At 33.8% G+C, this 18,757-nt stretch overlaps 1 protein-coding gene across 2 annotated transcripts in view; it reads left to right on the top strand.

The window, feature by feature from the left end:
* Positions 1 to 9,034: 9,034 nt before the first annotated feature.
* Positions 9,035 to 18,757, top strand: part of LOC143257571 (coiled-coil domain-containing protein 174) — a 59,541-nt gene continuing 49,818 nt past the window's right edge. The window contains exons 1-2 of one of the 2 annotated variants that reach the window (XM_076516444.1): positions 9,035 to 9,218; positions 16,726 to 16,827. In XM_076516444.1, coding sequence (XP_076372559.1) covers positions 9,177 to 9,218; positions 16,726 to 16,827 — 144 coding nt within the window. In that variant the 5' untranslated portion in view covers positions 9,035 to 9,176. The remainder of the gene's footprint in view (positions 9,219 to 16,725; positions 16,828 to 18,757) is intronic. The other variant, XM_076516445.1, reaches the window with a different exon arrangement.

Genomic DNA, 18,757 nt, shown 5'->3' with positions numbered 1-18,757 from the left:
TCATGTGACAACCATGACGCTACTGCGTAAACAGATGTATCGCGTGAGTTTCGGTAATTTTATGGGATCAACTATTATCAGTAGTATATCGCAAAATTGGCTGTCGGAATCCAACTGGTCTTACATGGAAACTTCCTAGTATTAGCAGGTAACAATAAAAACTTCCCAAAACCTTTTGGAAAAGCTCTAGAACCACTAGTACTGAAGGATTGTTTGTCTGTTTTGAATTTGGCACAAAGCTGTACGAGGGGTATCTGCGCTAGCCGTTCCTAATTTAGTAGTGTAAGATTACAGGGAAGGCAACTAATCATCATCACCGACCGCCAACTCTTGGGCTACTCTTTTAGCAATGAATAGTGGAATTGACAGTAACTTATAACGCACCCACGGCTGAAAGGTCGAGCATGTTTGGTGTGACGGGAATTCGAATCCGCAACCCTCAGATAACTAGTTAAGTGCCCTAAACACCTGGCCATGATGGGGCCAGGTTGTTTATTAATTAGTTGTTAAAGATACAAAATTAACCAGATTTTGTTGTTGTTGCTCTTTTGAATTAAGCACAAAGCTACACAATGGGCTATCTGTGCTCTGCCCATCACGGGTATCGAAACCCTATTTGTAGCGTTGTAAGTCCGCACGCATACCGCTGAGACACTGGGAGGCAACCAAATTTTGAACCCGTAAAAGGAAATTACTTATGCTCTATTATTTAAAAAAAAAAATTGAAGTTAAGCATAAAGCTACACAATAGGCTATCTGTGTTCTGCCTACCACGAGTATCGAAACCCGGTTTCTTGTGTTCTAAAAACAACGAGCATATGGTTAATTCTTCATTTTTTTGTTGATTTGAGAAGCATATTAAATATTATATTTAATCACTAACATTCTTTTGTTTTTATCCAAATATATTATCTAACTTTATTTGTATTTATCATATTCATAACATATTCCAATAGAAGAGTTACATAAATTTCCCAAAGTATAGCCGGGTATGGCCAAGTGGTTAGGACGCTCGACTCGTAATCTGAGGGTCGTGGCCTCAACTCCCAGTCTTACTAAACATGGTCGTCCTTTCAGCTGTGGGAGCATTATTAATACTCAGCCAATCCCACTATTCCTTGATAAAAGCTTATCTCCAGAGCTGGGAGTGGGTGGTGATAACTAGCTGCTTTCCCTTTAGTCTTACGCTGTTAACTTAGAAATTCAAACCAAACTTTTTTTTTTCCAGTTTAACTTAAAGGTGCAACTACATAAGTATCGTTTGAACATTTTTTTATTGGTTTTGGGTTGATTTTCAAAGCTGTGCAACAACTGGTTCAAAAATTCAAAAGCAAAAACAATAAAAATTATGGTACACTCTTAACAATTAAAAGAGATTCTATATGTGGTTTCCTTCTAGTTCCCATTGAATTTATTCACGAAAGTTATCTTTAGTACTCCTTATATTTAAAACAAATGCCACTATTTGCTCATAATCCCATGTAACAAAATATAAAATATATCAACAAATATGGCTTATGGAGTGTGGTTTCTGCCCCTATAGAGGCCTGGCATGGTCAGGTTCGTTAAGGAGTTCGACTCGTAATTCGAGGGTCGCAGGGCTTGAATCCTGGTCGTACCAAACATGCTCGTATTTTCAGCCGTGGGGGAGTTATAATGTGAGGTCAATCCCACTATTCGTTAGTAAAAGAGTAGCCCAAGAGTTGGCGGTGGGTGGTGATGACTAGCTGTCTTCCCTCTAGTCTTACACTAAGTTAGGGACGGCTAGAGCAGATAGCCCTCGAGTAGCTTTGCGCGAAATTAAAAAGAACAAAAACAAAACAAACTGCCCCTATAGGCGAAACAGTAGTTAAGAGATAAAATTTAATGGCTTCATTATCTAATGCATTTAAAACGAAAATTGAGATGGTGTGTTCAGCATTTCGAATCAATATAATTTTCAATTGGAAACATAAATATAGCACTGTATTACTCGAATATACTAAGTAAGTAGTGTTCTTCATGTATTTTAAGTACCAACAAGATTTCAGGAGAGGAAGTAGGCATCGCAAAAATGTATTCGTCTTCTGCCTCACACTATCTGGATAATTGTTAATATTATCATATTAACATCCATACCCGCATTGATGATCTCGCCAATTAAGTAAAATTGGTGTTAAAGTTGAAAAGTGTGATAAAACCATTGTATATCAACTAAACCCCCGCTAGTACAGCGGTAAGTCTACGAATTTACAACGCTAAAATCAGAGATTCGATTCCTCTCTGTGGGCTCAGCAGATAGCCCAATGTTACTTTGCTATAAGAAAACACCCACAAGCACACACCTCTACTACATTGTGCATGTGATTAAAATACATGAAGTTTGAAGTTTTGTTTAAAAATATAAGTTTTCCCCGATAAGAAATTGGGGTAAAACTGAACTAATTACATACATTTTGGGTACTATTTACATAAAAAATATACTGTATTACAATTTAACAAACAATAGCTATAACTGTAGAGTAGACATTTTTCACGCACTGAGAAATACATACAACGCACTCATATATACATGCATACTTGTGTGTATATGAAATGACACGATCATTTTTGAAAAACGTTTACAAAAAAAAATCCGATAAACATTTCAGTTAATAGGGCTGGTCATATTATCAATGTGTGATCAGAAAAACATTTTTTATTATTCTATGGGCAGAGCGAGGCTCAATATTGTCGTGCAGAAATGTAGATCCAACGTTCCATGGTCCAAATAAAGTTACCATACACCCACACGCATACACAAAAAGGAGAAAATAAGACGTCGAGTTTCGCAATTTATTATCGTAGATGAATTATAATACCGTAGGAGTGTTATAATGTGACGGTCAATCCTTCTATTGAAGAGTAAAAGAGTAGCCCAAGAGTTGGCGGTGGGCGGTGATGACTAGCTGCCTTCCCTCTAATCTTACACTGCAAAATTAAGGACAGTTAGCGCAAAAAGCCCTCGTGTAGCTTTGTGAGAAATTCAAGAACAAACAAGTAATCCTGCTGATTTTTTGTTATAAAATGGACCTGTATATTACTATTTGTAGAAATCAATTTGACCTGAGAATACCATAGACTTGGAAGGAAGGATAAATGTTAGTGCCATAAACACTTGATTTTCTTTTAGGGTTTTTGTTAATTTACATATTGACTTAACTTGAATTTCTGTGTATATGAATTTAAAGCAATGCTTCTAACTGAATGAGTAGTGTTTTCTGTAAAAGTACTCACAACTGAGAGAGAGTTTAGAGCTGAAGAGAGCAACTGTGTGAGAGTAGCATTGAATCCAGGTGAAGTATCCTGAATTTTGTTGATGTTTTGAAAGTCTATAACGTCAGTCTCACTGTAGCCATTGACTTAAGAAAATATGTAAAAAAAATGGGAAATGGTCATTGCCCATATGGTTTAATTTCATTGCAAGGCAAGCACAGACACTGTGAGTCATCTAGTTGGAATGATACTGGTGGGTTTTAAACAATACAAGGTTGCCTCTAAAAGACTTACAAAATGTCAACACGCAGAGTAATTCAACAATAGCTCTGGTGAAAATCAACTAACACCAGCCAAGAAGGATCACATGTACAGTGGATTTACTGCTACACATTTATTTTAATACCTGCGTTTGTTTCAGTTTGATGCGCGTGACGTGTACTGTTAATTGTGTATTGCGCAAGTCCTGCATGTTCTCTAAATTGGTAGAAGATTCGGTACAGGTACAAAATTTCCTCAGTAACATATCGAATTGTTAAAGACGCATACATTTATAGTAGTTTAGTTTATTACTCAAGGATATTACAATTCTTGATCACAATGTTGATTAGAATATCTGCAACGTCATTATAGTTACACTTGTTTATAGATCAAGTAAGTAAAAAATTAAAAGTAAAATACTGAGTTATCAATAAAACTAATACAAGTGAATGTGTCTCTAACACTCGATATGTTACTGGGGAAATTCTTTATACGTACCGAACATTCTCGAGAGAAGAAATCAACTTGATTTAGTGTTTTATGGCACAAAGCAGCGAGGCTATCTGCGCCAAAGAAATCAACAATAAATGTTTCACGAAAACCCTATCTTCGAATATTGATAAAAGTTCGAGAATCCCGCCTAATGAGTACAAAAGCCAGCTATTCCAAAACGCGAAGATATTTAATATTGTTTGTTCGCTACAATTAGTATACTATAAGCATTGGAAGCTATAATTGTAATAATCGCTTATTAATCACAAAACTACAGAAATCTGACAAAGAACGTTTATAGATTTCGAACATTACAAGCCATCTAACTTCGGAGAATGAACTTCAGACATTAGTATTTCTATGAAGACATTAAATATTGCCGTCGGTGAAAAATTTACGTGTGCTTCCAGCCTTCAAGAGAAGTGGGCATGTAAATCAACATAGAATTAATTTGCTCTCCGTGAACGTCGATAAATATTCGGTTACCGACTAGTGTATTTGTGTTTTCTTATAACAAAGCCACATCGGGCTATCTGCTGAGCCCAGCGAGGGGAATCGAACCTCTGATTTTGCGTTGTAAATCCGTAGACATACCGCTGTACTAGCGTGGGGCGTTACCGACTAGATAGAAGACTCAGTATTGTTTTCAAGTTTGTAAAATTCTTGTATATAAACCACAGTTTGTAATAACAGTTATTATAAATTGTTTTGTTGTTTCTATATCAAAATATGTTTGCGTTAAGCACGAAAATTGTGTGTATCAATCTTGTTAGCAAATATCATAAATACTTGTCGGCGTTTAATTAACTTCTAAATTAAAATTAAAATTTCCTTTTATTTGAAATCGTAATTCGTAACTTACGTTACATAATAAATGGGAGACTCATCCGAGATAAATTATAATACGTAACAGATGTTATATTGAAGGATAAACCCTGGCAATCAGGACCATTTTCCATCGTAGAAAAGACAGTGGATACAAACAGAAAAAGAGCACAAATTATTTGGCAGTTATGAAACTCTCTGAACCAAGAACTATCAACTTTTAGTCAGGACCAGATGCCGAGAACAACTCATTACTCTGCTGCCACGGACCAAATGCTTGTCTGATACAAAAGACATCATTGGTATCTCAGCCAAGTACTGGTTGAGAACTCACAAAAGGAAAAGGCTTTGGCCAATATCAAAAGTATGTGTGAGTTAAACCAAGCATATTTCATCCTCAGTATTAAATGATGCAGCAAATTATAATCTAGACCAGTTCCCGATGTGTTTAAGGCAAGTACTTGCTTGAAAGAGCTTGGCTCAGGAGCTGGCAATCGAATTCCTAATCTTGAGCTAGGATGGTCCAATCATTCATTAATTCAAGCTTTGGTTGAGGCTCAACAAAAAAGTGAGACATTGTAATAGCTAAGGTGGACTATTGATTCAATCCATTGGATAAAAAGCGCAACTGAGATTGGCCATTTACAAAGATTATCTGTGCCACTTGCATGGTAAATTTTACCCTGTAATGACAATGTTTGATCACCTTAACATTTTCATGGATAAGTTCATCAAGGGACTTTCCAGCAAGATGTTAGGGCTTTAATGTGTGAAATAAGTACCTTTGTATAAACAGAGGCAGTTTCTGTCATGACCAAGAATTAAATAACATCAAGCTGGTCACTAGAGATGGAGAAGGTTGCAATAATAGCTACTATAGCTGCACCTTAGATTGACAGGTATCTCTACCTGTTGAGCTCGAGCCATGATAAAGAATAGTCAGCCAGCCACAGATCCTTTCCCATTGCATGAACAGTGCTGTCCCAATGATCTCATGGTTTATATGCTACATTGGAGTTTTATGTTTTACTTTGGACAAAATTTAGTGGATTGGTACCAGTTATACAAGACATGCATCAAATGAAATGTTTCCCGCAGAGAGCAGGTAGTATTGGCTTTGACAGTTGTCTGTCTATGAATGAATGAAATCCAGATGCTGTTTTGTAATTGTTGGTAACTGGTTATTCATGTTTATACTGGAGTGGTCATAATACAATAGCCAAAGTGGAAGTAAGTGAGGTTACTAGTAACTCTAGGGTTACTATATACTTGGAGAGTTATAATGATTCTACAGGCAATGAGTGAGTGTTAGCTGACATACAGCAATAAGAGCATGAGTATTAATTATTGTTTGATAGATTGTTTAAGTAGATTATTCAGGTCCTGAAGATAAAAAGAGGAAGACTTTTTAAACGTCATTTTTTATAATTTTGTTCCTATAATGGGTAGTCGTCGTCTATCAACCAGATTTCAATATCAATCCTGGTTGATGAGGATTTCAGCTCACAAACGTTAGTTCAACTTAGTTCTGTCAGTGATGCCTGAAATTAGCAACGATTTGAGTTTACTGCCTCCTAAGTAGCAGTAAGTTACACGCCTACAGTTTACTGAAATGTGAGTTTGCAAAATAATTCGACAAGGTTATCAAACTTTATTCTATTGGAGCCTGGAGCAATTTGTAATAAATTACTACAGTATATGACAGTGTGTAATGATAATACATGTGTATAGCATTATATGTGTGTTTTGGGCATAACAAAGACGTGTATAAACATTACATAAACTCATTCGTGTATGTTAAATCGCAATAATGGATCAATTACACAAAGAATACAATTGCAGACGGCATGCGCGAAGAAACAAAGGGTTTGATCTAAAATGTTAAGAACTTATGATATGAGGTTAACTATGATAACTGATCTGAAATATTGAAAAGTATCATTTGGAAGTACAGAGCGTCTCTTATTTTCATTAATGGCTCTATGATAATGCTGTAGTTTTCACACTGAAATACATGTAACTAGTAGTGAATTTTCCCGAAAGAGATATTAGTAACAAGTAAACCTACCTTAAGTCTAAGAATAAAAGTTTTATCTGGTATTTTCTGTAACAAGTAAGAAAATAATAGAATATTCGATCAAACTGAAATATTCACGAATGAGTAATATATATATATATTTCTCATAGAAAAGCCACATCGGACTACCTGCTGAGCCCACCCAAAGGAATCGAACCGCTGATTGTAGTATTGTAAATCCGTGAACATACCGCTGTACTAGAGTAGGGCTTCACAAATAAGTAAAATTATCATGAATAGACTAAATTTACATATAGTAGCTTACATTTTCATAACAAATGTGAAGTTGGTGTACAAAATATCTTAGTCATTCAAACTGAAATATTTTCATAATCACAGTTTTGCTGAATGTTACCTTGGCAATGTTTTGATATAAGGTACAAAAATACTGTACACACAAAACTAGTACTAAACTTGTAGCTGGAAGAAAATCCTTAAAGGGAAACAATGTAAATATTGGTGGATTCTAAGTAAAGGTTGGCATGACCTAACCTGAGTCACTTTTATGCGTAGGAACCACTTTGCAGTTGTGGTCTCCATTCCTTCCTACCTGAACCAAGCTCAATCCATATAATAATCAAATTCTGGCCAGAGGAATGAGGTCGTGTTATATAATAAATTATTTTTCCTGTTATTGTTTAGAAAGGATGAAAGAAAACAGCATAACGGTATTGGTTAAATGGAAAACTAATGAATCTCGAGGATCAGGAAAGTCACAGGGTATGAGCAAACGTGAAAACTGTACAAATTTCTCATAGCTAAGATTACGATTGTGACCATATAGTTATGCCACATTTCAACCTACACACCTAGTGAATTTCTGACTTTACATTTTGACTTTAAACTTTTGCAATTAAAGCTTGAATTCTTAACCACTCTCATAATCTTTCTTCAACTAGTCAGTAATTATTCTGTTTTGTTACTACTAAAAGTCCTCTGATATATACATACTATCCATCAGTGCAATAAAAATAATTATGCTCAGAACTTGTACAGTAAAGAAGGGAGGCTATTCCTTCCAGCCTTTGACTTCAATGACTGGCCAGGCATTTACTATGACAGAACCCATGGATAAAGATGAATTATTCAGGTGACACTTCGACACAGGAGAACTTGTCATGTCTTTTATAAAAGTGGCTTCCATTGCGGTGGTGATTCCACAAAAGACAAGCCCCTGCTTCACATACTGATTATGGAAGGAACAACCTAATTCACCACCTTATTCAAAGCCACCATATAACCCAGAAACTATTCATGTTACCACTCTTTACACCATCAAAGCAGAAGGCAATGTCGGCCAGGAAAAAGTGATGCCCACTTTTAAGTTCAAGGGTGGTTCAGTTAAATCTACACTTTGCTCAGTGTGTGATATTGGATTATACTAGTTTCGGAGAAATTCCACTCCTCACAAGTAGCCCCGAACACAGGTTAACCGAAAATAATTAAGATGGGTGACCTATATCATAGCGAAAAGTATCAAACACCGTTTATGTGAATATGTTTTGTAGTCACCATAGGAAAAACATGTACAATCCATACATGTTTTACATTATATAGCCGCACAGTAGCAGATATAATAAATAAACTTAGTATTCCGAAATTTTTTTAATTTCGAAGACTTAGATCAAGGGCGTTATAATGTAAAGGTCAATCCCATTATTCGTTGGTAAAAGAGAAGCCCAAGAGTTGGCGGTGGGTGGTGATGACTAGCTGTTTTCCCTCTAATCTTACACTGATAAATTAGGAACCACTAGCACAGATAGCCCACTTGTGGCTTTGTGCGAAATTAATAAAAAAGAAGCTTTTTTTGTTCTTGGAATAAAAATGCTTAACAACGCATGGCTTTGCATGGCAAAGTGGTTAAGGCACTCGACTCGTAATCTGAGGGTCGCGGGTTCGAATCCCCGTTGCACCAAACATGTTCGCACTTTCAGTCGTGAGGGCGTAATCACATTACGATCAATCCAACTATTTGTTGATAAAAAGAGTAGCCCAAGAGTTGGCGGTGGGTGGTGATGATTAGCTGCCCTCCCTCTAGTCTTACTCTGTAGAATTAGGAACGGCTAGCTCAGATAGCCCTCGTGTAGCTTTGCGCGGAATTAAAAAAACAAAACAAAAAAAACTTAAAAACATAAAAGCGCAGCTTATTCTGCGCATGCGTACTTAGCCGAGGAACAACTGTTTATGTTTCTACTGGTTAAGTGCCTAACAATTACACTTTATAGTAATTAGTATTGGTAGGACTAGTACTATGTCTGAAAGTTTTAATTAGAGGTTCAGTAATAATATGGACAGTGTTAAGAAAAAGATTCCAGTCAATTCTGCTTCGGTAATAATTGTGTTTTGGTTTTGAACTTTAATACTTTGCTAATGAACTTAGGCTTAGCTTATATTTTTTAAGATTATACTTTTAGTTTTAGTTTAATATTTCTATACAGTTGGGGTGGGTTAAAATAATGTTCACGGTTCAACGTTAACTGTTGATTCTAACACTTAAGCTTAATAAAATATTTTGATTTGTTTTACATTTTAGTATTTCTGTATTATACAGTGTAATAGTTATACTCACATCTATAACCTTCTCTGACACTGTAGCCTGTAGGAGATTAAATTTAATGATATAAATATTGAGGTTATAAATATGAAATGAGCGTTTCACATTTCATTGGTTACAAAATAAAAAGTAAATTAAAACTTTTTATTTTAAAATTTTTCTAATGATTATTTCTAAGTTGGTAAACAGGACGAGCCACATCCACTGAAATAACATTTGATATAGGGTAAGTTAATTAATAATTAGTTAAGAGTAAAGATGTCTTAGGTCTGATGCATTAAAAATGAACTTATGTAGAATGATTTGAGAATAGTTTTTAAATTTAAGGAAAAATCTTCATTAAGAGCTAGATATGAATATTATGAATGTTAAAGTACTTACGTTTTTATTAACATATGGTGTCGATACATACAGAAGATAAGTGAAAATAGAAAACATTATATTTTTCCCCAGAAATCAAGGCAATATTTCAGCTCATCTACTCCTGCTAGCAGTAGACTAAATATAATTAGATGAACTGGGAATAAATCTAAAAAAAATGCAATTGTCAGGTTGTCAGTTATAAAATGGTTTATACAAAAATCACTTTGACACAGTTTTAGAAACAAAAGCATTTTGTATTGCTACTGTTTACAATATGATCTAATAGACTTTTGAAACATTCACACATTTGTATTTTATTATGTACATATTAAATAATATACTAGATATATCACATGAAAAACTAGCTTGTTCTCAAGTAATTTCAATACTGCTTTAAAGTTATATCATTTCTAATAAAGTGACATACTAAGTTTACAGAAAAAAATGTATAATGTTTATTTTGGTATGTGATTACATTATTATAGGAATAAACCAAAATTAATTGTGGAATATATGTTTATGCATAAAACCCCTGTCTTCACACGTCAGTATATATGATCAAATTTATCATTAATGTAATGTATAGGAAATTCTGAGTGGTAATTTCATTTTAAGGTATGTCAAAGTCTCAAACTATCAAAATATTTCAACACAACCACTAGCATTTGAACTCCTCAATTGCTGCAATTTTGGTAAATTTTTGGTTTAGTAGAATAACACAAAGGATATCTGTGTGGGGAGATTATAACATAGGCAGTTAATATCTACGGTAATTTGAAATATTTCCAAATTATTATTAAGTTTAACACTTGTCACAGAATTATGCTGGTTTGGTGAATTCCACTCATCACTAGTAGCCTTTGACAAGTAACAAGAGGTAACTTGAATAATAAATTAGCCTTCAAACTTATTTTGAAATAATATATCAAGAAGATGTCATTATATGATGTTGTATTTGTTCTACTTAATTTTTAAGTTTGTTAAACAAATATGAACTTTCACCTGGTCATAAGTATATTGTCTTTATGCAAATAATTGTAAGTTAATTTAGTAAATTAAAGCTTAGAAAACTATTTTTCAAAGGAGTAGTTGTATGTAAATAATAATGATGTTTTGTGTAAACTCTGGAAATAATCATTACAACTTCTGATTGTTTAATGTTTGGCAAGACCTGTCATGTACAAGGGCCAATCAAATAGTTTGGTGAATGATCTCACAACTAACAAACAAGTGATAGTGGTGGAATGCAAGTGGGTGATATTATTACATCATTCCACTCTAATGTGCATGCTGAGTCTGATCCAGCTATTACAGTCCAGTGTAACATGAGCTTCATTTGTGTTAGAAAGAGTTTCCACTCTTCTCCAAAAATCCCAAATTTTGAATGGTGAGCAAACATGAAATTTTATTTTAAGCTTGGGAAGACCGTTACAAAAACACATGGTATAATGACAGATTGTTTTCAAGTAGTTCAACAGGTTTCAACAAGGAAATGAGTCACTTGAAGTTGGTAAAAGAAGTGGTGTCTGTCTACATCACTAAATGATGAAAACATTGACAAAGTCCATACCCTAATCTGGTGGAACAGATATGTACGTGTGGAAGGGGAGTACTTTGATGTGGACTAATTATGTACATGTCTTTTGTTTAAAAAGGTTTATTTATGTCATCCTTCACATCCTTCATAACAGAGTTTTGATATTTTGTAAACATTTTGTTTTTATTGCAATCTTCATTGATTAAACGTGTTATTTACTACAGACAGTGACTTTTCTTTTGCCAAAATTAAACCCATAGTACATTAACTACAAGATGCCTGTAAAATTCACGATTTGGTTCCAATTTTAAGTTTAACATAAAAATTCTAGAGCCTAAACTTTATGTTGTTTTTCCCATTATGGTAAGTAATGGAGTTTTACAAGCAATGCTCTGTTAGTAGTAGGAAATAAAATTTTAAAAATTAAGTATAACAGCACTTAAGCCATATGGACTGCAATGTCTATCAAAGTAGGGATTACAAATCATTTTAAGGTCTGTCCAGTTGGTATTGCTTTACTTGTTTGTGTTCTTTTTAATTTATTCAATTTTGGATACTTATAGCAATTTCATTAAACGACAATCTCCACTTTCTTTTAAAATTTTAATTTTTTTGTTTCTTACTCGTATTTATAATACGGCGACCAAGTATCTAAATCTGGCAAGGATATTTTTTAATATTTAATTAGATCCCAATCATATAAGTGTCCTGGTTTACTTTTTCTCAGTAATCAATAACTTTATAATCTTCTATTCAGTTCTTTGAGTTTTTATGAAGTTTAAAGAATGATAAAGTTTCTCACCCAGATAATATTTCCCCAGTGGTTCTGAAGAGTTGCATGTGAGAGTGAGTGGCTATTATTTTTTGTAATTCTCTGAATAGTGGACAGTTGCCAGATAATTGGAAGTTGGCTAGTATTATTTTTCTTTTTCAAGGGAGGTGATTAAAATTGTCCCAGTAATTATAGGCCTAGTAGCCTTATATCAGTGGTGGGAAAAGTTTGTGAAAGTTTTATAAAAGTTGTTTTGCAAAGACATTTAACCAAATGTAAAATTTTGTTTAACATTCAGCATGATTTCACTATGGGAAAATCTTGACTTACTGTTTTGTAGAGATTTGTTTAAAGAGAGTACTACTTATGGTGATAAGGGTACAAATATAGATTTAGTGTTCCTGGATTTTCAGAAAAACATTTGGCACATAAAAAGCTTGTTACAATTTATCTCTTTAGGTGTGGAGGGATAGGTTTGCTCTTTGGAAGAAAGTAAAGGTTGTTTTAAATGGAGTTCAGTTAAGCTGGGTTTATGTCACAAGTAGGTTACCTTTGCCTTTTTTGTGAGGGGTTTACATCAGTGACATAAATGAAGAAGTTGTCAGTAAAGTAATTAAACTTGCTAATGATATTAAGTTTTTGGGTGTTGCTGTTATTTTACACATGGATTTGAATTATTTGGTGAGGTGGATGAATAAGTGTTAAATTGCTTTAATTATTAGTATAATATTGGTGGGAATAACCTTAATAGTATTATGGAAGAAATAGTGTTCTTACTGATCACCTTTTTAAGCCATTCAAGCAATGTGCTGTTGCTAGTGGTAGGACAAAAAGTCCTGCACATTGTAATAAATTTGTGACACCGTGTTGAGAATTTGTAATCAAATTCTATTCCACCTTTTAGGTAGCTTTCTAAGTGATTCTTTATTGTGGATTCCAGTAGCTTACCAACAACAAAAGTCAGTTTCATAGGCTTATAATTTCTTGGGTCCTCCCAGTTCATTTTAAAGATAGATATTACAGTAATACCTTCCAGGCACCAGGAATTGTGCATGTGGATAAAGATTTCTGATATGTTACATTACTTGAACTCAAATAAATAGGTATTCTCCTTTAGTACATCTTTTATATACAAATTTTTTGTGCATGGCACAAGCCTTTCATCTCCTCTGCATTGGAACCAGTCAATTTCAATGTGCATCTCTTGTGCAAATTATTGTGTATCAACCCAGTGAGAATGCACACGACTCTCTCTGTTCCATTCTGCTAATCTGTCGCTTCTCATTTGGCAGTACTCATGTTCAGATTTTTTTCTTTTGATGCTCTTCTTATGAATTGCTTTCATGATTTTATTAGTTCAATTTCCAAAATGGGATTTCTTCATCATTACTTTTTTTTTTCATTGAAGAAATCTTTAACTTAATTTTCCAGTCTTTATTTTCTTTTCTCACACTTACATATTTTACACCTAACACTTTTGTTTGATATATATGTATTTCTACAAGGAATTCTGTGATCCATGCTCCCACTTTGGATATCATACTGGCACTACTTTCCAGACTGCAGGTGGAAGAGACTTGTCATTGAAATCTTCTGTTATTATCCACCTTGGGATTGATTGTAATGTGGGTGAACCTCCTGAACTTTAACCCTGTGTGTTTTGTTGGGTGGTCAAAGCATTCATTTTTTTGCTTACTTGCTCTCTGGTTGCATCTTCCTCTTTCTTTGGATGACTGGCTACTGTTAGCTTGTTCCAAACATAAATCTATCTATTATCCTCATCAGCTGCTCCAGAAGGCACCTATAGTGGAGTGGTTCATCAAGTTGGAGAATTACGTACTGCGATCTATCCATTTCTTGACCATTTGTTTGAAGGGAATTTTAGTTTTATTACAGCTCTCAAAGCTCTACCACTTTTATGGATGCGATCTTCCAATGTAGCTCTTATCCCTTTAGGTCAGGCTTTCAATGGCCAAAGGAATCTTGCAAGGGATCCTATATTGGCTCTTATTACCCTTCCTTCTCTGCTTGCCAATAATTTGCATTGGTGATTAGCATGACTCACACATCAGCAGGTGCCCCACTTTCTCTTCATCTTGATTTAGATGTTTCTTGGACACACTCTTTAGCGATGTAGGGGGGCATGGGTTTTGGTCTAAAGCTGAGCTTCTTGCTGTAAGTAGCATAAATATATCCTCTTGAATGGGTTAATGAATTACAAAATACAAAAAAAACATAAAAAGGATTATACGACCATTCGTTTGAGAGCAGGGTGGTGGTGTTCTGCTATTGTAGATAAGGTAATATTCTCCATTATGAAACAAACATAAATGGGAGTGAGTTGCCAAAATTACATTTCACTCCTTTGATTGCAATTGTTCATCCTACCCCTATGTGGATGTTGATTCTCAGTGGTTGGGTTTTAGATTCAAAGTTAAACCAATCAACATAAGTCCTCACATGTGCATCACAGATGTCTATTCTTTCTTCAACTGTACTCTTATTCCTCTATCCATGTTATGGATCACAGTGGAGGTACTTGCAGATTATTATGAGTCTTCTCTTTCCTCTATTCTTCAATGCTTATTATTCCGAGGATAGTGCTGTTTGGGGCAGTTCTGATCAATTTCACTTTTGAGAGAAATGGTTTACATTATGCAGACATCTTTTCGATATCAGACGTCAGGTTCCAGGATTGATTTGTCAGTTTTGTATATTAACATATGCCCTGTTCATGGATCTGGGGGTTCTTAATTCCTTCCAGCCTCATGAACATGAGGTGAAGACAGCTATGAATCTCTTTCCTACTGCCATCAGATGGCAAGATTTTGAATTGTAGTTGACTTGCCACCATTGTGATTCTCTTTCCTACCCCCATGTGAATGTCAGTTCTCGGTGGCTTTGTTTTTTTATTGTAGTTAACTTGTTACTGGTATAATTCTCTTTCCCACCCCCACTGAATGTTGGCATCTGGTTACTAGATTTGGAATTGTAGTGGACTTGCAGATAGTATGATCCTCATCCTATCCCTGAGTGGATGTTAGTTCCTAGCAGCATGGGTTTTGGGTGTAGTTAACTTGCTGTGTACAGTCTGTCGTAAATTAGCTACTCTACACCTGGGACATATCCTTTTAACCTTATCCTCTTTTATATTTTCTGGAATAGAGTTGCATAAATATTATATGGTTCAGATCACTACATGACCAGTTCTTTTCCACTCAGATGTGCTCCTCTATTTTCAACCTGTATTGCAACATCTTTCTATGATGAACGAACAGTATGCCTGGTTCAGAAGTGTCCCCCACATCAGATCATAAAATCTGACACTCTTCTCTTAGAGAGTGTGCTTCAATGCTTTTGAAGGATACTTCCTTCTTTTTCTTACACTGGTCCCTGCACCTATTCAGTGTGGGATTTTGGCTATCTGTGTGAGTGGAAGTATCATATCAGAAGTTATAATTTTCCTATACTGAAAATGTATATCTGATAGATATGTATCTTTCTTACACTTCCCACCATTCGCCCCCATAGGAAACCAGTACTTTCATCTTCTATCAAACTGTAAACTGATAGTTTGGTAGAATTTAATAGAGGGGGTCACATGCATGATGAGAGTATGTTGCACTCTTAAAGGTGAAGGGGTCAACACATGTTGATTTGCATGAGGGTTACATTGAAATCCATCAGTTCCAATGGAGGTGAGATAAAAAGCTTGTGGCATGCATAAAAAGACATTTTCCATATAAAGGGCAGCACTGAATGAGAATAATTTATTATATGTGAGGGGGTAAATACCTATTGGAAATACATTTTCTGTATAGGAAAATAGTTTTGCTTTGAACATAGAACAGTTCTTTGGTTTACCTTTTAAAATACTTTACTTTTGGTAGTATTTCTTAGGTTTCCACTTAATTTTCTCTAATAATATTCTCTTATAATTGTTTTTCATTCCAACTTCCTAAACATATTAAACAACTTTGACATATCATTAACATCTGAATATAAATAATGGAGAAAAAAGTTGTTTTACACTTGAACCATGGATTCCTAACATAGAAACCAACAGGCCTAACTTTGTGGAAAAAAAGTATGCAAATTGTAATACTTTTGCCATTCCTCTTAAGTTGTGAATTTTAGGTGTAAAGTCACAAGTGGGTAAAGACAGTGTTTCAGATCTTTTATTTTCTACAAGTTACTATTCACTTATAAAATGTTAGTTGTATGAAGAATTTGATTCTTTGACTATTCAGTGTTATAATTTTTTTTTTCTTAGCATTAATCGACTGAAAGTAAAAATGAAAATTCATAAAGTTTGTGACTGAAAATACTTAACTGTAAGCAATCTCAATAGTTTGTTTATCAGAGTAGTTGGGTGCATGTAAAAAAAAAAAATCTACATACAAACAGATGCACAATGTAATATTATGATTTTTTTTTTTTACTACTAATAATTTCATCTTAAAATGTAAAATAAATCTTTTAAGATAGTCTCTGTTCATATTGTGAGGTATAAGTCAACATGTATTAAAATTCCATCCTATTTTCATACAGTATAAATTTTAATAAAATACCTACAGATGTAATAATAAAAGTTTTATCCCACCACTTAGTTAGTTGACTTGAAAGCAGAACTTTTCCGAAAAAGAGAAGACTTCAAGCAAGCCAAGTTACAAAAGGAACTTGGAAACGTAACTCCTTGCTTCCAAGAAAAGGTAAATTTGCAAGAGCATATTGAAACTATATCCATATTGTTGTTATAAAATAGTGTTTTTATATTTGTTCTGGTACATTTTAAATAGATCTGTGTAGAAATGTGTCTAAAACCAGCTGTAGAAAGTAGACACAGTACTGTGTAGGGTGAAGAAATGCTTGACTGGCTAAAAGAATAGTAGAAAGCAGTTAGACCTGTAGAACTTACTCATAGATTGTCAGGCTTATTAATCACTTACATATAACTCATTCATTAGTTTGACATGTGACTAATTTTCCTATTTTCTAATTTTTGTGCTTATTTTTGAAGATATCTTAAAATACTTTTCACTTAATTCTATGTCAAAGTGTGCATGTCATGACCTTTTACTGAGTTACATTCAAGATTTAATTGGTAGGGTTCCGTGTATGGTTTATTATATTTTGATGCTTGTAAATACATTTTTAGCCTTAATTTCATTGTTTGTGATTGTTATGTTCAGCTTTAAGCAACTATCAGAATTTTTATACCTTGTTTACAGCTTAATAAGAAAGCCAGTTAAATTACAGCAGTTTTGAAACATTCTTCTAGTACCTGATATATTTTTGTGTTCTAAATTAGATATTTAAATTAAACACAAATTATTTTGTCAGAGTGCCTCATTGTTGACAACAAAAGGCCTGAGTTCATGTATATATTCTAAATTTTGTTTTTTATGTATATTGTTTATTTATTGTTATTTTTTTCAACAAAAGTAACTGAAATTGAAAATTGTTAACTTGTTAAGTGATGTAAGAAATCTTAAATGAAAAAGAAATTAAATAAAAACATTTTTTGTGATATTTGATGTCCTACTTTAAGGCAGCCATGCATATATACCATGGTGTTATTGTAACTTGATTATTTGTTTACATTAAGATGTTTTACTGTGATAGATGGTTTTCATGGAGTCTAAGCTTGTCTAGTTTGAGTTGTAAAGTAACAAAACAAAATTAAATCAGGTGTGAAAAGGCTAGCAGATCAGGCTATTTGAGGGCACTACAGAGGAGAGAAAGATAAACTTTTATACTATTATAAATTTTTAAATTTTATTCTCTATTAATATTATCATTTGTAGTGATTTGAGTTGAATAATGAAAGATTGACTAGATTTAGTAAGATTGGTAAATAAAAATAGAAGGGTTAGTTTTAAGTAAAAGCTTAGTGATACAACCTGTGCTATAATGTTAGATAAGGCTCAAGATGTGTAATAGTAACAGGTATTGTAATGTTAGATAAGGCTTAGGACATGTAATTGTACTTTTAGGCTTAGCTGTAATTTATCGTACTGGTAAATTGTAGAATAGGTCAAATGCATTATTTTATTAAACATATACAATTTAAACACTAGTTAATTGTCTCTTCTTGTTTTGAGGATTATGTTGTTCACTCGAGTTTAGTTTAGATCCATTAGTTTAAATTCATTTTATAGATATGTTATAAATCAGGCTAAATACATTGTGTTATGGTTATTAATACTATATAAACATCAAATAAAGACTAGTTATCTGTCACTGTTAAAATATTAAGGGTAAACTTAATTAATTTAATGTAAACATAGTGATAAAAAACTAATACATTTGATTTTTAAACATCAGGCTTAAGAAGAAAGTATTGGCAATAGACTACTGTTACATACATGTAGTAATGAGTATTAATTTCTAGACTATGAATACAGTGGGTAACACTAGTGTTGGGCTTAAGTGTTCACAGTTTGTTACATGTGATGGGTTCAATGAGTGGTTTGTATTTGGGAATTGTGGGCTGTTATGTACTTTTAAGGAAGTAGTGAAGATGTAGAGTTTGTAGGCAAGAGGGGAAGTTGAAGAATATCATAATTCAAGTAGAGGCAATACATAAAGAGAAGTACAAATGGGAAATGGTAGCTGGATTTCAAGAGGAGCTTAAGGTAA

This window comes from Tachypleus tridentatus, chromosome 7 (assembly GCF_004210375.1).
Source record: "Tachypleus tridentatus isolate NWPU-2018 chromosome 7, ASM421037v1, whole genome shotgun sequence".
NCBI classification, from domain to species: Eukaryota; Metazoa; Arthropoda; class Merostomata; order Xiphosura; family Limulidae; genus Tachypleus; species Tachypleus tridentatus.
Note: the sequence above shows the minus strand (reverse complement) of the source record. Positions and strands in the feature narration are given on the sequence as shown.